At 47.2% G+C, this 13,541-nt stretch overlaps 1 protein-coding gene across 3 annotated transcripts in view; it reads left to right on the top strand.

The window, feature by feature from the left end:
• The window catches only part of LOC119374133 (cytosol aminopeptidase), a 63,455-nt gene that overhangs the window by 33,935 nt on the left and 15,979 nt on the right, over positions 1-13,541 (top strand). Inside the window, exons 11-12 of one of the 3 annotated variants that reach the window (XM_037644198.2) lie at positions 2,004-2,106; positions 10,274-10,353. In XM_037644198.2, the coding sequence (XP_037500126.1) occupies positions 2,004-2,106; positions 10,274-10,353 (183 nt within the window). The remainder of the gene's footprint in view (positions 1-2,003; positions 2,107-10,273; positions 10,354-13,541) is intronic. The other 2 variants (XM_049420356.1, XM_049420357.1) reach the window with 2 other exon arrangements.

The raw sequence follows: 13,541 nt of genomic DNA, 5'->3' as shown, positions 1-13,541 counted from the left end.
GACAGACACTGTAGCCTGATGTCCCAATAGTTTCGATGTCAGTAGCCATGCGAAAATTGACTGTAATGTCGAAAAAAAAAACCTTATTACCGTTTACTAAGCTTTCCATTTGTGCAGAGCTGTCTCTTTATGCAGGAGGTTTGTATGGCAGAGTAAGCTCACCTTCGAAAATTGGTGTCAGCACCCCTTTAACCTTTAGAACTGGTTAATGATAGACCTTAAAAATACAATCATAGCCTTTACACAGTATTTCCTAGTCTTGAATATGAATGTCTACAACGTTACAAGAAAACCTCAGTAATCAGAACTCAGTCATTTCGAAATCTGGCATGACTTGAACTTTTGTGCTCCCAAACTTACTAATGCAAATTTCACCCGCTGAGAAGTGGCAGCCTGCACTAGCCCATTAGTTTGAAAATATTGGGTGGTGTGGTAACACTTGATCCAGATTTTGCCACAAACCTGGTGAAACGATGGCACTTCATGGCTGGGAGGTGTCGCCACATAGTAGTGACATTGATGACTGATAGGTGAAGTGCCCAAGCCTTAGTGCTCTCAGCACAAGATCTGGCCCTCAGTTAACCCTGCTGATCACTGAAATGCATGCTTGCAGAAGAAAGACTTCTAGAACAAGCTTACACCTTATGAGACCATGTCTGATGACACTAACGATATCGACTAGCTCTCTCGAGCACCCAGTCTTCAGCAAATTACATTTTTGAATATTATCTACAGTTTCATTTAGAATGTCAGTGGAGGCTCTCAAACGCAGCAACTAGTTCACCAGCTGGAAAACATGACCCCTGGAGCTGTGAACTGCTATACGCAGCAAACAAGCATCTCCAGTTGCTTTTATGTAATCCAAAGTTTGTCAGTTAAAGGTAGTGCATTCATGCAGGTTTGCCTGGATCCCACTTTTTTTTTAGTGCTTTGGTTCATTATCTAGCGCACCTAAATTGAAGATTTTTCAGGTGTTCAAGTGACTTCAAATTTACCTGGTGGACTGAAAGTCTTGTGGTTTGCCTCACTTTGATGCTATCGTGGTGTTAAAGTCCAAACAAAAATCAACAGTCTACTTGTAGTCATTTCGGCACGTCATACCATTGAAGTGAATGATATGTTAGGGACGTCTGTAAATCGTTAAGCTTGTTGGAAATTTAATGCCGAACAAGTTCGTTAGCAACAGCGTATGTCTTCTTTGGTACAATCCGACCTGTTGACCTTGACGTATTTGCTTTTCATTGGCATAGAAGCCTGCATGAACATAGTGCCATTCTGCGCAGAGTCTGCGCATAACCAGCCAGTTAAATACTTTTGCAAAACTCCTCTTAAAAATCTACCGTTAGGAAATGTCAGTCTTGTGATTTCAAGACCACAGTGGCACACGCTCATTAGGAAGAAGTTGACGTTGGTTTTGGTGCCATTGTCCCACGTGTTGCCTGCTTAGTTACTTGTTCATAGGAGGAGAGTCAGTCCTCCACACTGTGGTCGTCGGTGTCACTGAATAAATACTATTAATAGAGTATTGCTGCCTTTGCAAATAGGAACAGCTCAGGGATTCCCGTAGCACCTTGCTGTTCCATGTCTTCAGGCAATGCTGAGGCTGGAGGTAGAGTCCATGTATTCAAACGTCGATATAGCGAACACGGATATAACGAATTATCGGTTATAACGAAGTAAATCATGAATAGTGTTGTCATATATACAGTGTTGCAAATAAACATTTATAACGAATTTTTGGATATAACGAAGTTATTTTCGTGGTAGATGTGACTTTGTTATAATGAGGTTTGGGTATAGAGTTCTTGAGTGAAAAGTTTAACCAGCAACCTCTACCAAATAAGGAAAAATGTGGTGTTAGGTGTGTTTTCTGCCATGCACAATGAAACGCATGAAGATGCTTGGTCAGCGGCCAGGTGGAGTGAGCACCGGTGTCAACGACATTCTACATTCAGGTCTTCTATTTGTCACTCCAATTCTGCGTTCTAATTGTGTACGTACAGGTAGACAACACGGACGCCGAAGGACGCCTCATCTTGGCAGACGCTCTGTGCTATGCGGACACCTTCAACCCCAAAGTAGTTGTGGACATTGCCACCCTCACAGGTAGGCTGTTTTGACATGCTGCCATGATGTTACATATTTTTATTTTATTTGTTTCTACATACTGCAGCTTATGGGCTATGGCAGGAGTGGCGACAACATTATGTGTCTATTTGCGGATGGAAAATTGGTTATTAGCAAAGAGCAAACGTTTCCGGGCAGTGCATTCCAACATTCTGTCGTTGAAGGAAAATAGCTATATTTGTACAAATCAGTTCTAGATTTAGATTGTGCGAGCTACAAGTACAGGAAGGCTGAACTAACGTAAAGTATTTTGGTGTAGTGTGTAAAGTCATGTAAAGCCTGACAAATAGGCAAGGGCGAATATCTATTTGAGCACTTGGAATACTCAAACAAATATTACAGTACAGTGACAGCTCGTTAATTCACACCTCATTAATTCGAAATTTTGGATAATTCGAAATGGTCGCCGCAGTCCGGTCCGCAGTGCATAGGAGACCATGTGTAAAACGATTCGTTAATTTGAACAGAAATTGCCGCCTCTACGGATAAATCGTCAAACACTAGTGGAAGCTTTTACGGCCGAACGATAGGTGGCACGACCGGTTTTTTCGAGCTTCAAGTGGCCTCCGAGCAAAGGGCGAGCAAAGTATGGCCTCCGAAATCCAGGGAGCAATTTTTTTTTTCCGTAGCCCTCCCGCTATCTCAGCGCCTGGCGCCACTTGTATACGCGGGACCCGCGGGACGCTGAGTAGTCGGCGGAGTAGTCCTAGCAGTCCTAGGCCGCACCCAGCAGCGTCACTTTGTTCCTCGAGCACGTTGTTCGTTCACGCCGTCAAGCCGTCTTATTCCGCATCGAAGTTGCAAGATGCCGCGGGGAAACTACTGCGCGAAGACTGTCAAGGAGAAGGTGGAGATTTTGCGAGAGGTTGACCAAGGGAACTCGAGCAAATACGAAATTGCGAGGAAGCACGGCATACCTCCGAGCACATTGTCAACCTACATACGCAACAGGACGGCCATTGAAAACGCCTATGAAGCCAAGGATTTTGGCGCCAGTCGAAAAAGGCTAAGGACAACGAAGTTCCCGGAACTGGAGTCAGCTTTGATTATCTGGGTTTAAGCAATGAGAGCCCTGAGTATTGCATTGAGCGGCCCTATCATCATGGCCAAGGCAGCCGATTTCGCCCTGCGCTTGGACATTGAAGACTTTGTCGCCTCCGAGGGATGGTTTCATCGTTTCAGGGAGCGGCACAATCTCGTATTCCGCACGTTATCTGGCGAGGCAAAGGAAGTGGACGCCGAAACATGCGCTACTTGGAGAAGCGACACCCTGCAGCAGTACTTGGAGAGCTACTCACCACAGGATGTGTTTAACGCTGACGAGACAGCGTTATTTTTCAAGTTGCAGCCAGACAAGACGATCACCTACAAGGGAGACAGCTGTGCCGGCGGCAAGCGCAGCAAAGAGCGTGTCACTGTTCTGGTCGCCGCAAATATGACCGGTACGGAAAAGGTCCCCCTTTTTGTGATTGGCAAAGCACTCAAGCCACGGTGCTTCAAAAACATTCGGTCACTGCCGACGGAGTACGCCGCAAACAAGAAAGCCTGGATGACAGGTGACCTATTCAGGAAGTGGCTACTGAAATTCGACAGGCGAATGGAACTGGGCGGCAGATGCGTTCTTGTCGTCGACAACTGTTCGGCGCACAAAGTCGACGTTGAGCTGAGAGCAACAAAGTTAGTGTTCCTTCCAGCAAATACGACTGCGGCCCTACAGCCAATGGACCAGGGTGTGATAAGGAACATCAAGTGCTTTTATAGGCGTCACATGCTGGAGAGAATTATTTTGTGCGCGGGCGACAGGAAGGACTTCGGCATTACGCTGCTCACTGCCATGCACATGTTGGTGCGCGCATGGGAACAGGTGACCGCGACCACAATCGCAAACTGTTTCCGCCACAGTGGATTTGCAGCTGGAAGTGTGCAGGATAGTTGTGACGTCGACATGGACGGGGCTGAGGAGCTCATGCCAGTGGCATTGCGCGACACTCTTCGGGGTGTACGTTTTGCCGATTATGTTGAAGTTGACACCGGTGCATCGGTGTGTGGTGCCCTGACTGATGAGGACATTATCGCTCAAGTAGCCGGTGCGCAGCCTGTTGCTGAAGAGCCAGAAGGTGAGGAAGACGAAGATGACGAAGCGCCTGTGCGCCCGTCAGCTTCTGCGGTGATGGAGGCACTTAATGTGGCGCGTCTCTTCTTCAGCTTTGAAGAGGGTGAAGAGGATTCCCTGCGCCGCGTCCGCGCGCTGGAACAGAGAGCCGCAGCTGTGGCATTCAGAGAAAAGAAGCAGATGGTCATCACCGACTTTTTTGGCCAATAAATATTTTTCGTGCCCCCACCCCCGAAATCCACCCATTTTTGCTCACTTTCATTATTTCGAATTTTGTTTAATCCGAAGTTGCTCAGCATTCCCGTGGAATTCGAATTAACGAGCTTTTACTGTATTCGAATTTGCTTTTACATGAGTTTAAAATTTTGCGAAATTTTGAAGTATTCGAAACTATCAAATATGCGCACATTGTAATAGTGCAGGAAAGGACTAGACAAAAAGAGAAGCTACAGGACAAGCACTGAAAAAATAGACGCACATTTTACTACTGTAACCCCCCTGGAAAGGTGGTTCCACTGTGGTGTGGACCTACTACAGTGGAACCCCGCTGTTATGTTCCTCACTGCTGCGTTTTCCCGGCTGTTACGTCGTTTTCCGCCGGTCCCGGCGTAGCTCCCATAGGATACAATGTATTGGGAACCCCGCTGTTACGTCGTAACTGTCGGACCGTTCCCGTATGATACTCCGCGAAGTGCGCTCGGAGTCGACCGAGTGACTACCAAAGAGAGTGGCCATGGTGCATTTTCACGCAGCTTGGCCTCGTTTGACCGTAATATTAGCCGCATGAGAGGCGCAAGCAACAGAATCTTTCAATTGATGCAAACAAAAGCATGGCCTTCGAGATTCAAATTGCAAAGATGGTGTCTATGACGTAACTGCTCGCGAAAGCAAGGCCTTCGAGATTGGCATTTACTATTGACAAAAGCATAGCCTTTGAGATTTGTATTGCACAAACATGGCGTGTATGACGTAATTGCTTGCGAAAGCAAGGCCTTCGAGATTGGCATTCACTTCTGCCATCGCGTTGGCGTAGACTCATCATCATCGTTATTTGTCGGAGAACAGGAGGAGTTCGAGCTGGTTGGAGCTTGCATGGTCGTGTGTGCGGTTCACGGTCGGACTCGCCACGCCGGTCGTGATTGCGTGTGCTTAGTTCTTTCATGCCTACAGCTGTGGGTGTTAAAAAAATCACATACGTTGATTACATTTCCGTGGATGAGGCCGTCCTAAGCGCTCCGCGTTTCTATCCATCGACTAGATCGCGGCTGAGCGCGCCAATTTTCGTGCTGCTCGTAAGAATTGAAATAAAATTCTGTACCACTAAATATTTTGCCGTTTTTCCCGTTTTTCGGCTCTTACGTTTCCAGTCTCTTACGTTTATTTCCTACAGTCCCTTCAAAAACGTATCGGCGGGGCTCTACTGTATGTTGTGAAACCACCTACAATCGCCGACCGTTTATTCGGACTCGGCGGGAATCGCTGAAAAGTCCGAATAATCGGGAGTCCGAAAAAAAGGATTCACCAGAAAAAAGCACTTTTATTGGCCCAGCGGCCGGAAAAAACTTGTTAGTGCGCGCCTGTACACATGTACGCTTACGCGCGACCAAGTCGGCCTGTATTTCAGCCAATGTTTGGCCACCCCTGATGGTCGGCAATAGCACTGCAACGGCCTACACTAAATCCGCATTTGATGGCTGTGGTGTGGGAGGTGCGTCGTCAGGCAGTCACTGTCCACGTGCGCTGGTTCGAGTAGCTGACGGATGATCTCATCGCCCAACTCGGCGAAAACTCCCAAGCAACTTCCACCTGGTGAATAATCGCCGCTTTTTTCACCATCGTCAGGACCTTGTAGTTTCCGCGTTTCTTTAGTTCCGACGGCGCACATGGAACGGGCAGCGTATCAGGCCTCGCACGAGCAGGACACAAAGCTCGGGATGCAGATCACGCCTAGCCATAGAGACATGAGAACGCAAACCCTCACACGCCAAAAGGAAACGACGTTGGTCTAGTTGATGTTGCAGCGCTTCTGTAATCTGTTGTCGTACTCTCTTTGTCCGAATTAGGTTCCGCGTCGTACTCGTACACGCTGTCATTCACCTCAAATGCCGCACAGAGCCGATTCCAAGCTTGGCTTAGCTTGACCTGCTGTTTGGCCGTGGTAGCCGTTCAATGGATACGTGACTGGCTAAAGCCAAAAGGCAACCGTTACGTGTAGCCAACAAACATAGCCTTCGAGATCGGTAACTTCTGCATGGATTTTTGACACTGGCACGATCTCCAGTTATAGCCAGTGCAACATTTCAGTGCTGGCAACCTAGTTATGGCGTTCAACGTCGCACTCAGCCAGCCGGAGTCCGAAAAATCGAACGGCGGGCTGTGGGGCGTCCGAATTTTCGGTCGTGAGTTTACATTACTTCAATGGGACGAGTGGCGGTACCGCGAAGGTGTCCGAACAAACGAGCATGTCCGAATTTTCGGCGTCCGAATAAACAGTCGGCGACTGTATACAAGAGAAATCCACACTGCCGCAAAGTCACACTTCAAGATTAAATGTACATTTTACCTACACCTCGATTAACTTTTTTAAAATTTAAGAGTGTGTTATATGGGCTTATACGCGATAAATATACAGTCGAACCTCGCTATAACAAAACTGACGGGACCTGCGAAAAATTTCGTTGAAGCGAAATTTCGTTGTGGCGAAATCTGCCCCAGGACAATGTCACATTTTACTACACATTTCAAAAACATAATTTATTTTCGGAAGAAGTCTGTCAGCTTCGTTTGCCGCCTTCCTTTGGACATCAGCGCCGTGGTGCGACGCTCACACTCGGTCAGCAGCTGCATCGCGACGTCGTCATCGTGGGCGCCAATGAAGTTGGGGATGACATCAAATGCGTCCATCACACTCAACGCAGAAGGCGGCGCCGAAGCATCTTGTGCGTCACTCTCATCGTCCGACGACGCGTCGGCATGGCGAACCTCTTCAATTATGGCCTCGTCGGTTAGCTCTTCATAAGCAAAAACGTCCGCGTCAACGGCGATATATTCGTCCATGCTCACGTCCGTTGGTACATTTCCGGTGTCCCGAAGGGCTGCCCAGGCCGCAGTAGCTTCTGTTGAAGGTGGCTCCACTCTGCAGCGGTCGTCGTCTTCGTCTGTTGACGAGTTGGCCGTTGCTTCCGCTTCAGGCTTAAAGCCGGCATGCGCAAAGCAGTTTTCTATTATGCTTCGCCGGGTCGCCGTCCACGCAGCAGCAACCATTTGTAGGGCCATGAATAAATCCACTTTCGTTTGGCACCCAGTGTCAACATTCAGCAGCAGTTGATGAATCAGCCGCTGCCGATAAGTGCTCTTTACGCTGTGGATTATTCCCTGGTCTAACGGCTGGATCAAAGCCGTGCAGTTAGGCGGGAAAAAGCGCAAGTCCGCATTGTCCAGCTCAACGTCGTCAACGTTCTGAGCTGAGCAATTGTCAATTAGCAAGCACACCTTGCGGGTTTGGGCCTTCATGTCGTGGTCGAACGCTTTTATCCAATCACGGAAGATGGCCCGTGTCATCCATGATTTCCTGTTCGCCAAATATTTTACTGGCAAGCTCTTGCTGCCTTTGAAGCACCGAGGCCTCAAGCTCTTGCCGATGACAAGCGGGCAGCGCTTGTTCGAGCCATCCATGTTGGTGCAGAGGAGAAGAGTCACACGCGTTTTGCTGTGTTTCCCTCCGCTACATGGTTGGCCCTTAATGTCCAGCGTCTTTTTGGGTAGCAGTTCATAAAAAGTCCTGTCTCATCGCCATTATAAATGTCGGATGAGGCATAGTCTTTCATTATGTCCGGCAAAACAGATGATGCCCAAGTCGCTGCACCATTGTCGTCTGAAGCCCCAGACTCGCCGCACAACACTTTTCCAACGATGTCATGCCGGGCCTTGAAACGAGTTAGCCAACCAGTGCTTGCCTTAAAGTTATCGATGCCTAGAATGCAAGCATAGTTCAGCGCCTTTTGTTGTAACACGCTTCCGCTGATAGGCATTTTCTTGGCACGCATGTCAAGGAACCACGTGTACAATGCCTTCTCAAGATCCTCGTGTGCCGATGGCGTCAACTTCTTGCGCTTTGTGGACGTCCCCAAAGAAAGGGCACTGGTGATCGCGTCCTTCGCCTTCAAAATTGTGGACAGCATGCTGTTGGAGATGCCGAATTCTGCTGCGACATCTCCTTTTTTTCTGCCGCTTGAAGCTTCGCTGATGATTCGCGCCTTCACCTCAAGAGAAAGGAACTTGCGTTTTTGCTGCCATGATGGCGCAGAGTCCAACGAACGCGAGCGCACAAGCACAAATGACACACTTCGGTGCTTCGGTCGCTTCGCAGAGCTTTGGCCCTGATCACGTGGTCTGGGATGGATACGGATTGGCTGTGGCTCTGGCTTGTCAAAGCAGGCGTACGCCTTGTCGCAAGGCAGCCAGCCGCATCGTCATCACCACCACACAATGGCGCTCTCCTATGTGTTTGTTTACAAGTAGTGAAATGGTCGCGCGTTTTCCGTGAAACAACGCGTCGTGAATTTACGAAAAGTTACACGGTTGGCGGTATGCTTACTTATCATAAAACAAATTTTCAAGGCAAGCTTCACTGAGCGAAAGTTTCGTTGAAGCGAGAACAAGCCCGAAAAATGGTTCGTTGTGGCGAGAACATTGACGCATTGACTTCCATGGAAGCTGACGGGGAATAAGAAATATTTCGTTGAAGCGGCGTTCGTTGTAGCGGGGCTCGACTGTAGTGATTTTTAAAATGTAACGCACTTTACCAGCTTGCCATGAGAGCTTCACATTAGTTTTCGGCCAGTAATCCTTGCATGCTGTTGAACGGCCGTTCATTGTTTTCCACTGTTTATGGTGTTCAGTGTTTTCACTAGCGTAAATGTTCGCTCTTTTTGATATTGTCACTTTGCAGTATGCGTATGTGTTCGCCTTTGAATGTGCACATGTATCTACTGCTCTGTCTCTGTTTTCTTAGTCTTTTTGCTCTACTGAACCTCGTGCACTTCTCAGGGGAGACGTGGGTCTTGAAAAGTGTGTTTTTAATAGTTGGGTGAATGGAACGAAATTTATTACTCTTATTCAGTTTTTTCTGCAGATTCCAAATCCCTGGGTAGATTTTTAATAGCTGCATTAGAACAAAGATATGCTAGTTCTACAACGTTTCTAGCACAATTTGTACGGGGATTTTTGGCAACTTCTTTTCATCAAACACAAAAGCAAAGTATGTGGCAAGATTGCCAGAAAGCTGGTCTAGCCGATGATGCTATTTATTTTCTTATAATATTGTTTACCAAATGATAATTCTCGATAATCATAAAGTGTATGAAGCAAAATTTTTCACTCATATTTGCACCCGTTTATTTTGCATTCGAAGTTTGATGAAAACAATCAAATTAGCATCATCGGCTAGACGAGCTTTCTGGCAGTCTTGCCATATATTTTGTTTTTGTGTTTGACAAAGCAAAGGTGCCAAAAGTACCGTAAGATATATGCTTTCAGAAATTGCATACCTTTTCTTCTAATGCAGATAATAAAAATCTACATGAAGATTTGGAATGTGAAGAAAAAACTGCATAAGTGTATTAAATTTCTTTCAGTTAACCCCACTCATAAAACTTTTTTTCAGGAGCCACGTCTCCCTCAAGCTACCATTGTAGCTTTTCGCTCAAGGCCCATTTCCTATATTTTGCTGGAACAAACATTCATTCATTCATTCATTCATTCATTCAAAGGTAAATCATGATTGATATATTGTGTATGCGTTATTCAAAACTTGTACGCTTGGGGCAAAGTAAAAAAAAAAGAAAAAAGATTAGCGCTGTCAACTGGACTGTACCTTTTCTTCAGTGCACTGGTTGCCAGAGTCTTCATACACCGTGCATGATAAACAAAACAGACATGCATTAAATGGGATGATGATCTTCAGTTACATTTAGAAAATTCTACAGCAGTAGCGTTGGAACATTATTCTGCTTCAATGTGTACATTTTACAGGTGCCATGGTGGTTGCTCTGGGTGCTGGTGCAACTGGCGTCTTCTGCACTTCCAATGCCCTCTGGAACCTGCTGCATGAGGTGAGAGAAAGGAAAGAAAAACTGTGGGGAACCTAAGCTGTTATGATGCCTGAATGCCACTGCATTACTTGTCACTGAGTGTGTGTCAATAAAGTACAGTAATATCTTGATAACTTGAAGTACAGTACATTCTTCAGTAGATAAACAAAAATCTCTTAAACGGAATTGTTGTTTGAACAAACCAACTGCCTCTAATATGGTTGGTTTCGTACTTCAAGTGTGCACCCCTGTTCATCTCTCAGTAAACGGAACTCTTGTTAATGGAACATATTTTCCTAGTTCTTGCAGGTTCCATTTAATGAGAATCTATTGTAATAAAAACCTGAAAAATTTTCGAGATAGGCAAGGTTGCAGAATTTGCACTGAAAATTTGCATTCTTTGTAGAGAAACTCTGCACTGCTGGCCAGCTTTTTAGCAAAGACTCCTAACCAGATCATTGTAAAGGTTCCAGAGAAAAAGTTGAAGACAAGCGACAGATATCAACCAGATGCACTTAACAACACTGACATTTTATTTTAGTGTAAACTGCACATCAGCTGGTATTCGCAGGAAGACATGCTCGAGTTGCTTTATGCATCTCATGAGCTGATCCTGGCTGCTGTTTGAATGGTGCACTCGCCCGCAGACTTTGACACCACGTCAAAGTCTGCACACGGTCAAAGCAACAGTGTCAGCATAAAAAAAACAGTCCTTCATAAATGATCGAACCTGCCGCTTCTGCATCTGAAATCAATTCATACCATTTCAATGCTAGAGTGGTTTGCCTTGTCTGTTAATGCTGTGGTGACTGGAAGGCTGGCTACTCCTGCATTATGCAGCTACAACCCGTGAGCACTGCTTTGATGTCTGGAGACTTGAAGCCTCAAAACTGCTTATGCTGGCTAAAGGAGGTCTGTTGAAATCCACCGATCACCCTCTGCTTGTTTTCTTATTGAAGAGAGCAAAAAATGCACAGAAAACGTGGACGAAAAAAAGGCGGACATACCTATACATACGCACAGGTGCTTCTACCACCGTTGAAAGCATAGCCGAGGGATGCCCAATTCTTCGGCAACGCTTGATTTTGTTCGGCCATCCTTTATCCACTTGATTAGGATACCCTTCTTTCCAGTGTCACTGACTTGCATTGCTTTGGCGACGCCATCCTCATGACATGCTGTGCTCAAGTTGCTTGCACCACACAACCAGTGAAAAAAATGCACGTGTGCATTGAGCAGAACAAAAGTAAAATGAATATCCTGCCTCTGCTGGTAGATCGCGGGCACTGCATGACGCGAACAAAATGGACTGTACCAAGCACGCTATTTTGGCGGGGTCCGGCTCTGAGCAGGTCCCTCCCGTCACATGATGTACCACAGGGTCGCCTGACAAAGTTGTTATGCCACTAGGTTCTGAGGTCACAGTCAGGAAATTCATCCGCTTTGTGCTGGTCACAGCAGCTTCACATCCCACAAAACTTGGGATGCCATGATGTTCTTGTTCCACTCTTGGTTAAGACCTCGCCAATATCTGCACCTTGGCCAAGAACAGTTTGAGATAAAGAGCAATACAGTCGAACCTCGATATATCGAACGGCACGGCGATCGCGAAATAGTTCGATATATCCAGAATTCGATATAAAAAAATCACGTAAAAAATGCGTCAAGAACTTGTGGAAAACAACCAACGAACCAATCGTGGTGCAGTAAATACTCACTTGAAGATTCAAACAAAGTATTATTGTGTTGGCTTAAAATACTGAAAAAGAGTAGCCTGCTTTTTGTTGGCAATGGCGTGTTGACGACTGCGTCCTCAACATAGTCCAGGCGATCCACAAGTGAAAGGCCGGTGCCTTCAATCGCGCTGCAGTGGCGGCGCGCAAGGGCCAAAGCGGCTACGACCTCAGCTGATGTCGGGAGCGGGGCACCATCAGCGCTTGCGGGATCCACCTCGGCAGCGTCTTCATTCGGCTGCTCAGCGGTAGCTTCGGCGACGATCTCTACATCCGTTAGCTCCCGCCGTTGTACCAGTACTGTCGTCACCTCCACGAAGTCTTCGTGCACATGCTTTGCGGCTCCGCACCAACAAAAGCTCTCCAGCTTGGCTCCACGTTTCGGCGAGCTCGCTTTCTTCATCTGCGCATGCCACTCAGCTTCCTCGGATTCTTCCACTGATGCTTCGTCAGTGCGTCCACCGAAGCCCGCATGCCGAAAGCAGTTGGCTATCGTCGACTGCTTGACGTTTTCCCACAACGCCTTGAGCATTTGGATGGCGCCCAAAAGATCGATCTTCAGATCTTGGCCCATCTGGAGTCTTACAAGCAAAATGTCGATCAGCCGACGCTTGTAGATAGACTTAATGTGCGGATAATGCCCTGGTCCAACGGTTGGAGCTTCGAAGTGGTGTTGGGCGGCAGAAATACCACTTCGATGTTGCTCAGCTGGGCATCGGTGTGGTGTGCCGTGCAGTTATCGACGATAAGGCATACCTTCCGTCCCTGACGCACCAGGTCCGAATCCCACGCCTTCAGCCACTTGAGGAAATATCCCTCGTCATCCACGACTTCTTATTCCAGGCATAAGTCACCGGAATATTGGGGCAGTTCCGCATGCACCTCGGGGTTTTAAATTTGCCAATTACAAGTGGCCGCAGCTTCGTGCTCCCATCCATATTGGCAGCCAATAGGACCGTCACACGGGCCTTGCCTTGCTTGCCCCCGTGGCACTTGTCCCCAGCGAGTGTCCAGCGTTTGCCGCGGAAGCATTTGCCAGAACAGGCCCCGTCTCGTCAGCATTAAAGATTTGGCTCGGCTCATACTTGGCGAGAACTTTGGGCCACTCATGAGTCAAAGCCACTTCTGAATTTCTTCATCATTGGCGTCCTCACTCTCTCCCGACACAGTCTTCCCGACAATGTTGAAACGAGTCTTAAAACGTTGTAGCCAACCGCTACTCGCACTGAAATTCTCGACGCCGAGAATGAATGCAAAGTTCTTTGCCTTCTGTTGCAACATCGGCCCCGATACAGGAATATTTCGGGCCCTTGCCGTCCATGAACCACTTGTGGAGAGACTTCTCAACATCCTTCAAAAGCATCTTGCGTACACCGCCGCGCGCCCGAGTGCTGACTCTTCTCGGCCTTGGCCTTTATGTCGGCTTTGTTTTTGAGCAGAGTAGTCAATGTGCTCCTTGTATGCCTAAACCCGTCC

The sequence above is a fragment of the Rhipicephalus sanguineus genome, chromosome 11, assembly GCF_013339695.2.
Source record: "Rhipicephalus sanguineus isolate Rsan-2018 chromosome 11, BIME_Rsan_1.4, whole genome shotgun sequence".
Lineage (NCBI taxonomy): Eukaryota > Metazoa > Arthropoda > Arachnida > Ixodida > Ixodidae > Rhipicephalus > Rhipicephalus sanguineus.
The sequence above is the reverse complement of the archived record's forward strand: the minus strand, read 5'-3'. Positions and strand labels throughout refer to the sequence as shown.